Source organism: Diceros bicornis, chromosome 30 (assembly GCF_020826845.1).
Source record: "Diceros bicornis minor isolate mBicDic1 chromosome 30, mDicBic1.mat.cur, whole genome shotgun sequence".
NCBI lineage: Eukaryota > Metazoa > Chordata > Mammalia > Perissodactyla > Rhinocerotidae > Diceros > Diceros bicornis.
Genome location: NC_080769.1, coordinates 11501530 through 11519933, shown reverse-complemented (window position 1 = coordinate 11519933; position 18404 = coordinate 11501530). Strand labels below are relative to the sequence as shown.

The following is an 18404-nucleotide window of genomic DNA, read 5'->3' as shown; positions in this document are numbered from 1 at the left end:
ACAAAACCAAAAGGAAAGAGAGAATCTTGAAAGGAGTTCATCATGTACAAGAATGTAAGAGAAAATCAACTCTCCACATACAAGAGATCCTCAATAAGATTAACAGCCAATTCCTCATCAGAACCACGGAGGCCAGAGGATAGTGGAATGACATATTAAAAGTGCTAAAAGAAAAAGCTGTCAACCAAAAATTTTATATCTAACCAATTTTCCTTCCAAAAACAAGGGAGAAATAAAACATTCCCAGATAAACAAAGCTGAAGGAGTTCATTACAACTAAGTGTGCTCTATGAAAAGATCTAAGTGATTCCTTCAGGTTGAAATAAAGAGACACTAGACAGTAATTCACTGTTGTACGAAAAAATAAAGATTTCTGGTAAAGATAGATTTGTAGGCAAATAAAAAAAAGCCAGTGTTTTATTTTTGGTTTACAACTCCACTTTTTATTTCCTATTGGATTTAAAAAACAAATGTAAAATTTTTTAAATCTATGCTTTTGGTAACAATATAAAGGTTATATTTGTGAGAGTAACAACATGAAGGAGAAAGGACAGATCCATATAAAAGCAGAGGTTTTGTATGCTATTGAAATAAAAGTGGTATGAATTCAACCTAGATTCTTAAATTTAATGCCCATGGTAACCACAAAGACAATCATCTCGGTATATTCAAAAAAGGCAATAAAAACAAAACCCAAAATGTTCACATAAAAATCAGCTAGACAAAATATACCACAGTAATGGAGGAAATGAAGAACAAAAGGAAAGATATTAGACATACAGAAAATAAATTTTTAAGAGGAAGAATTAAGTATCTCCTTATCAGGAAGTACTTTAAAGGTGAGCGGATTAACCTCTCCAATGAAAACTCAGAAATTGGAAGAGAGATGTAAAAAAAATGTTGGGAATATAAGCTAATTATGAGAGACTCACTATAGATTCAAAAACACAAATAGATTGTAACTGAGAAGATAGAAAATATACTCCAGGCAAATGGTTATCAAAACAGAACTAATATCAGAAAAAAATAGATTTTAAATAAAAACGGCTGAAATAGACAAAGGATGATAGATAGATAGCAGTAGAGATAAAAAAGCCAATAAACAATATAACAATTATAAACATATATACACCAAAGAACAGAACCTCAAAATACATGAAGCAAACATGACAGAAGTGAAATGAGAAATACATATATCTACAATAATACTTAGAAACATCATTAGAGAACTTTCAACAATGGATAATGCTTCTGGATCGATCAAAAAAAGAGAAGTTGAAAAATGGCATGAACAAAACCTAGCACACATATAAAAAGACTCCATTTAAGAACAACTGAAGACACCTTCTTCTCTAGTGCACATGGCAAGGTCCCCAGGATAGATCATATGTTAGGCAACAGAGCAAGTCTCAGTAAATTTAAAAAGATTGAAACAATATCCATTGTCATTTCTGATGACAATATTATGAAGTTAAAAATTAATAAGAGAAGGACAACGGCAAAATACAAAAACGTGTAACTTAAACAACACCCTTCTGAAAAACAATTGGTATCTTATCCATCAGTTTTCTCAAGGCTCTTTTCATGTCTCTGTTCCTCAGGCTATGGATGAAGGGGTTCAGTATTTGAGGGATGACAGTGTACATTACCGAAGTCACAGCAGTATTTTTGGAAGAGTTAGTAAGAGGAGAACTAATGTACACCCCAAAACATGTCCCATACAATAAGGACACAACTGCGAAGTGAGACCCACAGGTGAAAAAGGCTTTATAGTTTCCATCTGCTGATGCCATTTGCAAAACAGAGACGACTATTTTTGTATAATAGAAAATGATTCCACACACAGGAATACCACCCAATACACTAGTTGCAAAATACATCAGGAAGTTATTGAAGAGGGTATCAGAACACGGAAGTCTGATGAGCTGAACAACTGCACAGAAGAAGACGGTTATTTCCAGGTTTGTGCAGAAGGTCAGCTGCAACACCATCAGACTGTGGAGGAGGGCATCCACAATGCTAATGAACAGGGAGAAGAGAATCAGAAGTCTACAGAAGTGGGAACTCATAATGACCGTGTACCTCAGTGGGTGAGAAGTCGCCACAGAGCGATCATAGGCCATTGCTGCAAGAAGAAAACTTTCCAACTGGCAAAAACCAGGGATAAGTAAATCTGTGTAAGGCAGCCTGAATAAGTGATGCTGGGATTCTGTGCTTGATATTCCTCAACGTTTTGGGGATTGTGGTTGCGCTTAAACAGATGTCAGTAAAGGACAGATTCGAGAGAAAGGAGTACATGGGGGTGTGCAAGTGGGAGTCAGAAATGACAGTCAGGATGGTGAGTAGGTTTCCCAGGATGGTGACTGTGTATACGGACAGGAACAGAATGAAGCGGAGAGGCTGCAGTTCTGGATCTTCTGTCACATCCACAAGAAGGAATTCTGAAACATCTGTTGTTTCTAGGTTCCATGTTGTTGATGAATCTCTTGGGAAAGATAGGCTGACAACACAATCAAAAGTCAGTTTTCTAGTCCAGCAGAGGAGCATCATGAGAGGTGAACACTATCTTGGGACAGAATGGAGGCTAATAGAGAGGAATAAGAAATAGGTGCCTTCTGTATGCATATTATTCTGTTATTTAAAAACTAAAAAGAAACCTGAAGCTGATAGAGCAGAGTGCTGTGCACTGTTAATTCTTGCAAGCATCAGGGGTGGTCATCGTTTTAAATTTTTTTTGTGTGTGTGTGAGGAAGATCAGCCCTGAGCTAACATCCGTGCTAATCCTCCTCTTTTTGCTGCGGAAGACCAGCCCTGAGCTAACGTCTATTGCCAATCCTCCTCCTTTTTTTCCCCAAAGCCCCATAGATAATTATATGTCATAGTTGCACATCCTTCTAGTTGTTGTATATGGGACTCAGCCTCAGCATGGCCGGAGAAGCGGTGCGTCGGTGCGCGCCCGGGATCCGAACCAGGGCCACCAGTAGCGGAGCACGCGCACTTAACTTTAAGCCACCGGGCCGGCACCAGAGATGGTCATTTTTAAAATTTGATTATTTAAAACACTTAGCAATTTTATGCAGAGAATCAGACTGGGGAGGCAACTGAAGTTTCTGTCCGAGTCCCCAGGGGCTTCAGAGGCAGGCAACTAAGATAACACATAGGTATATCAAGAACCAGGAATGGGAAGACAAAGCAGACTTTACCAAACTTCTTGCCTTCCACCACCTTAAGACTGCAAGTAAATGTCAGCGAAATTTATAATAGTCATCATTTTTCAGAAAAAGCAGATTTCTACTCAGGAGGAAAATGGTCCTGGTCATAGTAGAGTGAGTAGGAGATTAGCAAATGAGAAGTGCTTGAGTACTGGTGCAAAGTGCAAGGAAACTTGTGAAGAAGATGACAGAGAGTTAGGCAGAAGGACCAAAGGGGACTTAGTTCTAATCATCTGATGCTGTATTCACTTCACAGCTTCCCCTGGATGAATACCTTTAGTACAACACCTGCCTTCATCTGCAAACATCCACTAAGGGATGTTCGGTTACCTGACTGGCATCGCAGTGGAATGATGCTTGACATCTCCTCTGAGTGTACCATCCGGGAGATCTGTCCTCAGGAAGGGCAGAGGGATGAATGAGTCCTAGGCTCCTGGGCAAGAGGGATCATCTACGGGAGGAGGCGCAGGTGAGCTGCTTCTTTTCATGGGAAAGATTGTTGAACCAGACGGTCACAAGCAGGTTGCAGCCTCTCTATCACTAGAGGTTCAACTTCCAAAGCTCCTCATTGGCCAAGCAATTTTATTGTCATTGAGATCCTAGGAAAGTGTCAATCATTAAAGACAAAGGCTCTAGAAGGGAGGAATTAAGGATGGCTGCTTCCCTGACCCTGTGAGACCAGCTGTACACCATCTACTTTTCTCCATCAGTGTCCATTCATCTGCATTTCAAATGCCTGGCAAATGTGGACACCCCATCCTTTTCTAATTGGATTCCAGTCTTGTTTTCTTAGTTGTGAACAGAGACCCTGCTATCTAATCAACACATTAGGAATTCTGATTCCATTTGATGTGCTAAAATATAGTGCGTGTGTGATATATACCGACGCACACACACACTATACATACACACACTATACATACGCACACACACAGATATATATACTGTATATTATATAAATATCTAAAAATATGGCTAAGTTATTGTAAAAATGCACTCTAGAGTCATTAAATGTTTCTTGAGCCTTCATCTTCGCTGTGTATATTTTACACAACAGATACTAATCTATTCTCCATGACAATTCTGTCTTTGATCGATACAGACACATCGGTTACTTCCATTTAGGGTTTCACAATCCTCTTGTCTAATTGCATCACAAAAGTTTTCAATGTACAGTTTTCTGCACTTTATGTGACTGTGGATTGAAACATTAACACAAAATTTACCATCATAATCATTTTTTTTAGCAGAGTAACATGTTTTTATTTTATTATATGCATATAAGGGAAAGACAAATAGGCAAATGTTATACTTTCAGTTTGACAGAGCCATCTCACGTGCACGAATGCTATTTAGGAAGAGACACATCGATTACTAAGTTGTTACCGGAGCAAATTATCAAGTAAGACATTAAAGCTAAACATTTTTTGAGGGTTATTTTCCTATGAAGATAACAACTTCCACAGTCTTCAGAATCTGAAAAGACCAAGTTATTCAAATTATATCCCTCAGGACATAGTTAACAGAAACAACTTGAAAACCATTATGAATATTCATTTCAGTCTTTATATCATACAGGAAAGTAAGCTTGCTATTTTTCCAACTGCTCCCAATTAAACGCAAAAGAAAGCCTGTACAGCTCAATTTCCCCAGTAAGCAGAAACAGAGAAAAGAACAGGATTTGACTAAATACTTGTGAAATAAAGGGCTCACATTAATCTTCTGCATAAATTAAATCAAAAGAAAACACAAGAGAAAGCACCCAAACTTGCATTGTTTGTGTTTCTTTAAAGAACTCTTCCCAGAGGCAACGTATTTAACACTCCAACACCCTTCGACTCTCCAACAGAAATCCTGAGTTAAAGGATTTCTCCTCCCATTACCACAGGCACAGAAAGAACCTTTTCCTTGAAGGCTTTCTGTCAGCCACTCTTCATTTTAGGCCCCATTTTTACCTGGCTCATTTTTGCCTGTGGTCTTTAGTTTGGTTTCCCTGGCTTAGGGCACCCGTAACAATCTCTTTAGTTCTTCCATCCATTAGGAACTAGATATCACTTTTCATTCCATCTAGATCTGCCTCCCTTTAAATCCTCTAGGTGTTACTAAAGTGGGTGGAAGAGAGGGTGGGGAAGAGAACAGATGGAAATAAAAGCTCTGGCAGTACATTTTCCTGTACCTGGAAATAACGAAGAGAGCTAAATCAAACTAAAATCTCTGCTTAGGCAGATGTTGCTGAGCTATCACTTTTTTTTAACAGACAGGAGAGAGAGACAGAGGGAAAGTGTACCGACACCCTGGCATTTAATCATGTTCAGGCTGAGGAAAGGAGGCACAAAGAGGTATCTAGGTTTTGTGTCAATTCACTAGCTGAGGCTGAGAAGCCTGGTACTTGGAATGGACACCATCCTTACTCTTGCCACAAAGAAAAGGTCTAATTTCTCACATCAACCACTTGCCTAACAGTTAGAGGGGTTCCTGGATGATGGGGGTGGAGGGAAGAGGGGGGTAAGGAACAGAGATGTCTTTTGTGTGCTAGCAGGAACCCTGGGTCCACCACCAGTTCTGGAAATGCTTGTTTACCAGAAACCAGACAGTGGGGTTGACAGTGGTCTGGAAAATGTTCCTCCAGTAGGTAGCAGCCAAGAGGGGTGGGCATAGTTAGTAGTAGGCAACAACAGGAGGTCACCACAGGTGCAAGAGGAGCAACAGAGTCACATAAATCACAAAGACCATGTGACCCACTGCTGCTCTCCTTTGGTATCATTAATGCCACACAACTGTCCAGAGGCTATATGCCTTCACTGCACAGCAAAGTGGGTAGAATGGGCTCCTAGACAAAGCTGGAATTCCACGCAGTCAGAGCCAAACCAGACTCCCTGAGAACAAACAGGGTCCAAGCAGTGCAGACAAAGGCGTGAAATCTGCAGTATCATTTGGTTGGCTTAGGAGTGGTGTGAGTCACGGCCATGCAGTATGTGACAGTAATAGAGAACAGCAAGAAGGCTACGTGGAAGTTGAAGAGCATGGCTATGCAAGTCCAACCTTGAGATTGAAGGAACTGAATGTCCAGAGGAAAAAATCTGCAGAAATGTCAGGGAAAAAAAAAAAGTAGAAGGCAACCCCATTTCTGTTGTCAAAGCACAGGTCCAGCAAGAGGTGGTAGGGGACCTTCTGCAAGAGTATTCCCAAGGGCAAAGTTTAACCAGACTGGAACCCAAATGGCCTGGGCATCTCCACTGGCTCCCTTATTGGGCGATGTCTGGCTCTACGGGCGCCTTCAACCAACAGGTAGTATTGCAGTGGATTTGGCCACAGGTCCTCTTTGATAATCTCAGCAATCCTGTCAGACTCTGGAAGGCTGTGGTCTGAAAACCAGGTGAAGAAACTGCAGACGATATCTGGGTTCCTGCCATAGAAGCACGGGGGTTCACGGCCCTGGTGCCATATGATTGGAGTGGAAAGAGACACCACCCCGCCAGACGGTCTGACCTCACATTCCTTGACAATCACCTTGTTTAGGAAGTAGGGGTTTCTTCGAAAGAAGAACTTGAACTCCCACCCAGTTCCAGGGGGTCTGAGCTCCTTCACCTCCAAATTGGTTAGGTATCTTAACATCGCTGCATCCTGGCCCCTAATCAGGGGGGACAACTCGGGGTGGTTCCGAAAGGCAGTGAACCAGAAGCCCGGGATATTCTGAATGATGTAGTCCCTCCGCGCCACGTAGTGTCGACGCATCCGTCCAAATCTTTGCTCCAGCTGCTGAAAGGCCCTGTCAGCCCGAGCCTTCACTGCGCCCAGTTCCAGCTGGATGGCCCCCAGCGCGTTCATGCGGAGATCCACGCCCAGGGGCTGGGGCCCTGCCTCCTCCCGCACCTCCTCCACCGCTCTATGTCCCTCCACCATTTCTGTTTCTCCACCTACTGGCCTCTCCTCCACCTCCATCGCCTGCCTCCCTCCGTCCTCCTCCTTCGCTCCTTTCTCCTCCTTCGCTCCTTCCTTCTGCACCACCTCCTCATCCCCTGCTCCCGAGAAGACGGGGCACTTTTCGGTCTTCGCTTCCTCGGCCCTCGCCTCCGCCATCACCTCAGACCCGGACCTCTCTGCGCCACAGGCTTCTAGGGCCTTCTCGTCGCCGAGGCCGCGCGGCTCTGCACGCTGACAGCCATTTTCCAGGCTGCTGTCCGTCGCCACGGACGCAGACGCCGCTTCCAGGCCGTCCGTGGGAGGTGCAGTCTCTTCTTGCCCCGCTTTGGTCGCTACGCAACTGCGATCCCCACCGCCTCGGATCTGGGGAGCACGGCCACAGCCCGCGGGGTCCTGGGGCGCTCCCCCCTCCTCTGGAAGCCGGGGCGGTGGGAGGGCGGCGGCCTCCAAGCTCTGCTCACCCGTCTCCGCCGTCACTAGTGACGCCTCGGTTTCCTCACCGAGCTTGGGGCACAGGTGCGGGTCCGCGTCTCCTGAGGCACGGTGGGGAGCCGTGAGGCTGCGGGTTTGGGCGAGACGCTTCCTCTCGACGCCATCCTGGCCGCTCATCTCGGCAGTAGTCAGACCAACAGTACGTTAACGGCTGCTTTCCTCACAGAAGCCGCGCTTCGCGCAAACCGGCCGCTGGCACCACTCACTCTCTAGTCTCGCGAGCGTCTTCGTGAGGGTGACGTCAGCGCTGTAGATCTCAATGTAACGCGAGAATTCGCTGTTCCCGTATTTGTCTCCGACGTGCCTGTCAACCGACTGTGTAGTCATAGTTTGACTTGTGGGGATTTAAGCGGGTCCATGGTAACCGTTTTTAAATATATAGATCGTTAATGTTAAGTACTTCTCAGTGCTGTGCAACCAATCACCAGCAATCCAGAGATATTTTATCTGGCAAAAATAAAACTCCATGTCCTTTCAACAGGCGCAAATCCCCTGTCTCTCCAGGCCGCTGGTAATCACCATTCCATTTTTAACTTCATCAATTTGTCTAGTCTAGGTACCTCTTGTAAATGAAATCTTTCAGTATTTGTCTCTGAAAAACTAGCTTTTTCACTTCGCGTGATGTCCTTGATCTTGATCCATGTTGTAGAATGTGTCAAAATGTCCTTCCTTTTTAAGGCTAAATAATATTCCATTTTAGGCATATAGGATATTTTGTTTATCCAGTGTTTACTATTGCAGACCCCAGTAACTTGCTCCAAAGACAGAAATTTTCACTCCTGAGGAAACCACCAGTCATCTCAGCTGCTACAGACTCCCCATAGCTTTTGTCACCAGGTGTCCTGCAGGAATTGGCCTTCAAAGCCTCTTGACAGCTTGAGTCCCATCCCATCCCCACTGCCGTGGTAACATGATCCTGGAATCCAGCATGGCCACTGAGCACACACTTGCAGCTGGCCCCAGCCCCCACAGCTGCATACATGCATGCAGCTAGCTGATTTCCTCTCACTGGCCCCCACCCCCATGCACGCCTATGGCTATTCCTGTAGTGGCACAAAAGCATACCACTAGCCCCAGATACCACAGCTGTGAATTCACGGGCAGAGCCTCCACCTCCATCGCTGGCCTCTACTACTATGCACATACCCACACCTGACCCCTGCCAAGGGCCCTGACCCTCACCACCGTGCATGTGTCCACAGCTGACCTATGCCACCATGCAAGAGACTGCAGCCAGCACCCACAGCAGAGTGCACCCATACTGCCAATCCTGGCCATCACAACACTCTGTCCAAGTTCCTCATCACTGGAGGTGTTACAAGAGAAAAGAAGTTTGTCCAATATAATGCAAACCCCGAAGGGTAATCAGCAGACTTCTCAGCATAACCTTGCAGGCCAGGAGAGAGTGGCGTTATGTATATAAAACATTGAAAGCAAAAGTACTGCCAACCGGGAACACACTACTCGGCAAAGCTGTCCTTCACAACTAAAGAGCATATAAATATAAAAATAGTAAGAGAAAGAAATGAAATAGAGATCAGAAGACAATAGAAAATGTCAACAGAACTAAGAGCCGGTTTTTTGAAAAGACAAACAACGTTGACTAACCTTTAGCTACACTAGGAAAAAAGAAGACTCAAATAAATAAAATCAGAAATGAAAGAGGAGACATTACAACCGATACCACAGAACACAAAGGGTGATAAGAGACTGCTAGGAAGAATTATAGGCCAACAAATTGCATAACCTAGAGGAAATGGGTAAATTCCTAGAAACATACAGCACACTAAGACTGAATCAAGAAGAAAAAGAAAATCTGAACAAATAATGAGCTAGGAGATGGAATCAGTAATCAAAAAAATCACAGGAAAAGAACGTCATGACATGGTTTCACTGGTGAATTCTGCTAAACATTTAAAAAAGAATTAACAGCAGAAAATCCCAAATCTTTCCAAAAACTTTCAAGAAATGGCAACACTTCTTAAATCATCTCACGAAGCCACCATTACCCTGACAAAAGGCCATCAAAAGACATCACAAGTAAAAACATCTACAAAGTAATGCTCCCGATAAATACAGATGCAAAAATCCTCAGCAAAATATTCACAAGTTGAATCCAACTCCACAGTTAAAAGATTGTTTACCATAACCAAATGCTATTTCTCTAAGAACTCAAGGGTGGTACAACATAAGAAAATCAATTAAATTAACACATCACATTAATAAAACAAAGGAAAAAAAATCACATGATTATCTAAATTGATGAAGAAAAGCAATTTCATAAATTCCAAAAGCTATCCATGAGAAAAACTCTCAGAAAACTAGGGACAGTTAAATAATTCCTCATTGTGATAAAAGATATTAATGAAAGAACCACAGCTAACATCGCATTCAATGGTGAAAGACTGAAAGCTTTCTCTCTAACATCAGGAGCAAGGCAAGGAAACCTGTTTCACCACTGCTGGTCGACACTGTACTGGAAGGTTTAGCCAGAGCTATTAGTCCAGGAAACATAATAAAAGGCATCCAAATTGGAAAGGAAGAAGTGAAATTATCTCTATTCACAGGGAAACAATGCCATATGTAGAAAACACTAAAGAATCCAGAAGAAAGCCACTCAGCAAAGAGTTCTGCAAAGTTGCAGGGTACATAATCAACATACTAAAATCAGTTATATTTTTACACATCTGAAGGGAATATAAGAAAGTTATTTCCTTTAAAAGAGTATCTAAAAGAATGAAACACCTAGGAATAAATTTAACTAAGGAGGTGCAAGACACGTACATTGAAAACTAAAAGCATGGCTGAAATAAATCGAAGAAGACCTAAATAAATGAAACAATATTCCGCGTTAATGGGTAGAAAAACTTCGTTTTTAAGATGTCAATGCTACCTGAGGAAATCTAGAGATTCAGTGCAATCCCTCTCAATATTATTTTTGTGTAGAAATGGAAAATGCCTTTTGTGCAGATATGAAAAAACTGATCCTCAAGCTCCTATGGAATTTCAGGGGGCCCCAAATAGCCAAAACAGTCTTATAAAAAAAACAAAGTCAGAAGACATATACTTTTTAAATTCAAATTTGGACTCAGTTTGGGAGTTCTTTAAAAGGTAAACATAGAATTATCATAAGACCCTGCAATTCCACTCCTAGGTATAGAGCCAAAGAATTCAAAGCAGGGACACAAACAGATACTTGTACATCAATGTTCATAGCAGTGTTATTCACAATAGGCAAAACGTGGAAATAACCCAAGTGTCTATCATCAAATAAATGAATAAACAAAATGTGGTATATGTATATACATGGTGGAATATTATTCAGTCATACAAAGGAATGAAGTTCTGAAACATGCTAAAACATGGATGAACTTTGAAAACATTATGCAAAGTGACATAAGCCAGACACAAAAGAACATGTATTTTATGATGCTACTTATATGAAATATCTAGAATAGAAAAAATCATAAGGACAGAAAGCAGACTAGAAGTTGCCAGGGGTTGGTTGTGTGGCATTAGAATGAGGTGTTATTGCTAAAGAGCCACAGATTTTCTGTTTGAATCATGAAAATGTTGTGAAAACAGAAAGAGGCTATGGGTGCCCAACATTGTGAATGTAATTTTGCTCCAAAATTACACACTTAAAAACCATGAAAATCACAAATCTTATGTTATATACGTTACCACAATAAAAATATAGGCTAAACACATAGCAAGCATTTTAATGCCTTATATAGAATATTATTATCAACTTTTCCCAGTTTCACAGTACTGGATTTGATATGCTTTTCCCACATTATGGACAATTTGTTGAAATTACAGTCTTTGGTTATGAATATTGTTACAGTAAACTGTGTGTTATCAGAGAAGCAGTCGAATTGTATTATGATGTACCTTGTGACTGCAATTGACAGGCTTTGGACTTCATTATTACCACAATTAATTTATTGTTAGCTAACTGATGTGCTACAATAATTAAGACCCCTTATGTTGGTACAGAGGAAAATACAAGACCTATTGATGAGAAGATAGAGCCAGAAAGAGACCAACACATAAATGGGCAATTCATGCAGGGACATAAAAATAAATTTGGATTCCTGCCTCACATCAAAGGCAAAATTAAATACCAGGGTGGATATTGTTTCAAATATAAAAGCCAAAAGGGTAAATCCTTCAGACTGAAGTAACTGTGGGTTTCATAAACAAGACCTGTTGAGTGCAAGCCATTATGAAAAACACTGACAAATTCAACTACCATAAAATTAAGCACTTATGTTCATCCAAAAAAAAAAAAAACTATATGAAAATATCCAAATTCAGACACACAACTAAAAAGGATCTTTCAGGGCTTATAACTGATTAAGAATAACATTCTGAAAATATAAAGAAGTTATATGAAGCAATAAGAAAAACATAAACAACTCAATATAAGCAACAGCAACAGTTATTTAACAGTATAAAATAAATATCTGAAAAAACTATCAACCACATAATAATGAGACATATCAATTAATGAAATCACTTTATACCCATTAGATTATCAGTATACTTAAAAACATATTGGCGATGATATGGATGACCCGAATTTTCTAGTGTACATGTGAATTTGTTCAACGACTTAGAAAAACTCTTTGGAACTCCTCAGAGAGAAAGGTATACTCTTATACCCAATATTTCCATCCCAATCATAACACCAGAAAACTAGTTACAAAGAAGCAAAATTTCCATCAGTATCAGATAGGACATCTATTTTGAAAAGATACCATAAATAATGTAAAAAGTCCAGAGTACTGGAAATGAATTAGTTACTGCTACAACCAACAACATGATTGAATCTCAAAAGAGCAATAAAGAGGAAAGCAACCAGGCCACAAAATTTATACACTAAGATTTAATAAGTTAGCAAGTAGGCCAAGTTATAAATTGGACAGGAATACACAAGGGGGGGGGGTAAGACAATGGTGTTAAAACCTATTACCTGTTTTATGGGACAAAAATGATCAAATATTTTAAATCTCTTGGAAATCACCCAAAAAGAAGAACTTCCAAGAAAATGATCAGTACAGAATTCAGGGTAGTGTTTGCCACTTGAGGGGACACAGTGATGAGAGTGGCAAATGCTTCAGGTAGAGTCTAGAATGATGGCATTTCTCTATTTTTAACCCCTTGATAGATGTGTATGTTTTTATTGTGTTACTATTCTTTCAGAACTATAGATAGATTTTATGCACTACTTAGTATATGTTAAAATAAAAAGTAAAATTGAGGAAAGGCCTCCCGAATTCCAAATTCTAAATATATTCTCCCATATTCTCTTAACATTAAAGTCATGCATCTCAGACTTCAGAGCTCATCAGAATCTCACAGAGCGCTTCTTGAAAAGGCTCATTCCTCACATGTCTCTGTAGAGATTCAAAGTCAGTAGGTCTTGGGAGAGGTTTGGAAACCAGTCATATGTGCAAAGGCCCCATGTGATCCAACTCTGCAGGTGTTCTGTGAACATCAATGCAGGAAGCTCTGCACTAGGAGGACCATGATTCCCAGGCATTAGCTGTGTCCTAGCTGTGGTGCTGAAATTAAACAAACCCCCTCAACCTCCAATGATGAACAGAAGGATCTCTCGCAACTTTTTTGACTCTCCTTTGAGACCTCCACTGTTTTAACCCCACAACCATCGAGACCATTCTGTGAATTGTCCTGATTATGAGGAATGTCATCTACCTAGTTCTGCTAACTTCCCTTTCTCCTCTCTTGTTTTTCAGTCAACATCTCCTTCTCACAGTAAAGTAGTCCTCCACAGAATAACTTTCCTCATAAAGACACATTAAAAAGTTTTGCATGAGAACCCTGAGTGCAGCTAATGCTCTATGACATCAGTGATACAATTCATTTTAAGCAAGTATGATCCCCATGTGGACTCCACCAGAGATTAGCAAGAAACACAGCAAGATCAGATGTGAGATGTACTAAGGAGAAAGTAAAAACTCAGATACATTCTTAGAAATAAGTGAATGAGAAGCTTTCAAAGCAAAGAAGATGAGCCTACTCACGGTGAAGGCATTGAAAGGTATATATTCTGGATGACTCCATGCAGTGTTGAGTACCAATAGACCTAGAGAAGAAGAGTCAGATTTCTTTCTCTGGTCCTCATGTCTAGCTATGATGCCTTCATCTGTTGCAGCCATTTGGACCCATGAGGGGAACCAGCTCCAGGAAAAAGGCACCACATGGAGGAGTAAATGAATTTTCCTCTATATTCCCTACCTCCGAAGTCCTAGTAATAAAAGATAACTAGCTGTATTGGTTTGTCCTATTAGAATAGGGGTACTTTCTCTTAATAGAAACAATGGCTTTCTCACCGATCAAGATCAAATGTCTCACAATCATCTCTAACCACTGATAATCACATTATAGCAATTTATGGATGGTAAAACTGAGTGTAGTGGATGCTGATGTTGCCCTGCACAGATGCAGTTGACCAGTGACAGATCTCAGGAGTTACTGTATTGGATCATGTAAGAACAGCTCCTCATATGTCTCAAAGTAGGCTTGTCTCTTGGGTGCAATTAACATGATGCTAACCATGAGATCAGGCAGAATCAGGTCTCTGCTATGACAACAGACTTACTGGGTCCTCCCCCTGACCTATCCAACTTCTCCCACTTTTCTCCTTCTACTGTACCAACAATATCAGTATAATCATTGCCTCAGGGTGGCTTCTAAGGACCCCAACAAAGGCACTGAGCTTAGGAACTGGAACTCATTTTTGAAACACTACAGAGGTATACAAAGAGCAAGTGAGGTTTCAAACCCAAGTTAAAATTCACTTACCCATTATATTATCTAGTCATTTACAAGATGTTGATGATGCAAGAATCAGACATTCTGGCTCACCCAGTACCTCTGTCACTTTGACTCATTCTAAAAACCCCAGTCCAGGGCCGGCCCCGTGGCTTAGCGGTTAAGTGCGCGTGCTCCGCTGCTGGCGGCCCGGGTTCGGATCCCGGGCGCGCACAGACGCACCGCTTCTCCGGCCATGCTGGGGCCGCGTCCCACATACAGCAACTAGAAGGCTGTGCAACTATGACATACAACTGTCTACTGGGGCTTTGGGGGGAAAATAAATAAATAAATAAAATCTTTAAAAAATAAAATAAAAACCCCAGTCCAAAACAAATGACACAATCAAAAAAGAGAAGATGTCCTACCGGTGAGTTTTCTCAAGGCTCCCTTCATGTCCCTGTTCCTCAGGCTATAGATGAAGGGGTACAGCATTTGAGGAAAAACACTATGTATCATTGAAGCCACTGCAGTGTTTTTGAAAGAGTTAGCAAGAGCAGGACGAATGTACACCCCAAAAACCTGTCCCATAGAATAAGGACTCAACTGAGAGGTGAGAACCACAGGAGGAAAAAGCTTTATACCTTCCACCCACTGATGGCATTCCCAAAACAGAGACTATTTTAGTATAAGACAAAATGGTTCCACACACAGGAATACCACCAAATACACTAGTTGCAGAATATAGCAGGATGTTATCGATATCAGAACACGCAAGTTTCATGAGCTGAACAACTTCACAGAAGAAGAGGGGGATTTCCAGGTTCACGCAGAAGGTCAGCTGCAACACCATCAGACTGTGGAGGAGGGCATCCATGATACTATGAACAGGGAGAAGACAATCAGAAGTCTACAGAAGTGGGAACTCATGGTGACTGTGTACCTCAGTGGGTGACCAATGGCCACAGAACGATCATAGGCCATTGCTGCAAGAAGAAAACTTTCCAAACTGGCAAAAACCAGGGGTAAGTAAATCTGTGTAAGGCAGCCTGAATAAGTGATGCTCTGATTCTGTGTTTGATGTTCCTCAGCTTTTTGGGGATCGTGGTTGTGCTTAAACAGATGTCAGTAAAGGACAGATTCGAGAGAAAGGAGTACATGGGGGTGTGCAAGTGGGAGTCAGAGATGACAGTCAGGATGGTGAGTAGGTTTCCCAGGATGGTGACTGTGTATATGGACAGGAACAGAATGAAGAGGAGAGGCTGCAGTTCTGGATCTTCTGTCACATCCACAAGAAGGAATTCTGAAACATCTGTTGTTTCTAGGTTCCATGTTGTTGATGAATCTCTTGGGAAATATAGACTGACAACACAATCAAAAGTCCGTTTTCTAGTCCAGCAGGAGGAGCATCATCAGAGGCGAACACTATCTTGGGATGGAATGGAGACCAGGAGAGAGGAATAAGAAATAGGTGCCTTCTGTATGCATATTATTCTGTTATTTAAAAAATAAAAAGCAAGAAACCTGAAGCTGATAGAGCAGAGTGCCATGCATTGTTAATTCTTGCAAGCATCAGGGATGGTCATTTTTAAAATTTGATTATTTGAAACATTTAGCAATTTTATGCAGAGAATCAGACTAGGGAGGCAACTGAAGTTTCTGTCTGGGTCCCCAGGGGCCTCAGAGGCAGGCAACTAAGATAACACATAGGTATATCAAGAACCAGGAATGGGAAGACAAAGCAGACTTTACCAAACTTCTTGCCTTCCACCACCTTAAGACTGCAAGTAAATGTCAGAGAAATTTATAACAGTCATCATTTTTCAGAAAAAGCAGATTTCTACTCAGGAGGAAAATGGTCCTGGTCATAGTAGAGTGAGTAGGAGATTAGCAAATGAGAGGTGCTTGAGTACTGGTGCAAAGTGCAAGGAAACTTGTGAAGAAGATGACAGAGAGTTAGGCAGGAGGACCATGGGGGACTTAGTTCTAATCATCTGATGTATGTACTCTCTTCACAGCTTCCCCTGGATGAACACCTTTAGTACAACACCTGCTTTCCTTTGCAAACATCGGCTAAGGGATGTTCGGTTACATGACTGACATCGCAGTGGAATGATGCTTGACAACTCCACTGAATGTACCATCTAGGAGATCTGTCCTCAGGAAGGACAGAGGGATGAATGGGTCCCAGGCTCCTGGGCAAGAGGGATCATCTATGGGAGGAGGCTCAGGTGAGCTACTTCTTTTCATGGGAAGGATTGTTGAATCAGATGGTCACAAGCAGGTTGCAGTTTCTTTATGCCTAGAGGTTCAACTTCCAAAGTTCCTCTTTAGCCAAGCAATTTTATTGTCATTGACATCCTAGGAAAATGCAAATCATTAAAGACAAAGGCTCTAGAAGGGAGGAATTCAGGATGGCTGCTTCCCTGACCCTGTGAGACAAGCTGTACACCATCTACCTTTCTCCATCTGTGTCCACTCATCTGCATTTCAAATGCATTTGCCTGGCAAATGTGGACACACCATCCTTTTCTAACTGGATTCCAGTCTTGTTTTCTTAGTTGTGAACAGAGACCCTGCTATCTAATCAACAACATTAGGAATTCTGATTCCATTTTGATGTGCTAAAATATAGTGTGTGTGTGATATATACCTATGCACACACACACTATATATATATATACACACACACAGATATATATACTGTATATTATATAATATATCTAAAAATTTGGCTAAGTTATTGTGAAAATGCGACACTCTAGAGTCATTAAATGTTTCTTGAAACTTAATCTTCACTGTGTATATTTTACACAACAGATACTAATCTATTCTCCATGACAATTCTGTCTTTGATCGATACAGACACATCAGTTACTTCCATTTAGGGTTTCACAATCCTCTTGTCTAATTTCAACGTAGAGTTTTCTTTACTTTACATGACTGTGGATTGAAACATTAACACAAAATTTGCCATCATAATCATTTTTTTAGCAGACTAACATTTTTATTTTATTATTATGCATATAGGGAAAGACAAACAGGCAAATGTTATACTTTCAGTTTGACAGAGCCATCTCACAAGCATGAATTCTATTTAGGAAAAGAGACACATCAATTACTAAGTTGTTACCGGAGCAAATTATCAACTAAGACAATTAAAGCTAAACAGTTTTTGAAGGTTATTTTTCTACGAAGACAACAATTTCCACAGTCTTCAGAATCCGACAAGAACAAGTAATTCAAATTATATACCTCAGGATATAGGTTTAACAGAAACAACTTGAAAACCATTATGAATACTCATTTCAGTCTTTATATCATACAGGAAAGCAAGCTTGCTATTTTTCCAAATGCTCCCAATTAAACGCAAAAGAAAGCCTGTACAGCTCAATTTCCCCAGTAAGCAGAAACAGAGAAAAGAACAGGATTTGACTAAATACTTGTGAAATAAAGGGCTCAGATTAATCTTCTGCATAAATTAAATCAAAAGAAAACACAAGAGAAAGCACCCAAACTTGCATTGTTTGTGTTTCTTTAAAGAACTCTTCTCAGAGGCAACGTATTTAACACTCCAACTCCCTTCGACTCTCCAATAGAAATCCTGAGTTAAAGGATTTCTCCTCCCATTACCACAGGCACAGAAAGAACCTTTTCCTTGAAGGCTTTCTGTCAGCCACTCTTCATTTTAGGCCCCATTTTTACCTGGCACATTTTTGCCTGTGGTCTTTAGTTTGGTTTCCCTGGCTTAGGGCACCCGTAACAATCCCTTTAGTTCTTCCATCCATTAGGAACTAGATATCACTTTTCATTCCATCTAGATCTGCCTCCCTTTAAATCCTCTAGGTGTTACTAAAGTGGGTGGAAGAGAGGGTGGGGAAGAGAACAGATGGAAATAAAAGCTCTGGCAGTACATTTTCCTGTACCTGGAAATAACGAAGAGAGCCAAATCAAACTAAAATCTCTGCTTAGGCAGATGTTGCTGAGCTATCACTT

General features: G+C 41.1%; 1 protein-coding gene and 2 pseudogenes across 1 annotated transcript; all 3 read right to left on the bottom strand.

Annotated features, from left to right (window-relative positions):
• Nucleotides 1-1520: 1520 nt before the first annotated feature.
• On the bottom strand, nt 1521-2547 carry LOC131394214 (olfactory receptor 7G1-like; annotated as a pseudogene).
• A 3188-nt stretch (nt 2548-5735) lies between these two features.
• LOC131394450 (testis-specific Y-encoded-like protein 1) lies at nt 5736-7793 on the bottom strand. Its single transcript, XM_058525820.1, has one exon. It carries the CDS (start codon nt 7743-7745, stop codon nt 6411-6413), a length of 1335 nt encoding a protein of 444 aa, XP_058381803.1. The 5' UTR covers nt 7746-7793; the 3' UTR covers nt 5736-6410.
• A 7020-nt stretch (nt 7794-14813) lies between these two features.
• Nucleotides 14814-18196, bottom strand: LOC131394213 (olfactory receptor 7G1-like; annotated as a pseudogene).
• Between the last annotated feature and the right edge of the window lie 208 nt (nt 18197-18404).

Excerpts from the sequence above, each read along its gene's own strand:
- LOC131394450 (XM_058525820.1), bottom strand. The coding sequence starts at position 7,745 with ATGAGCGGCCAGGATGGCGTCGAGAGGAAGCGTCTCGCCCAAACCCGC.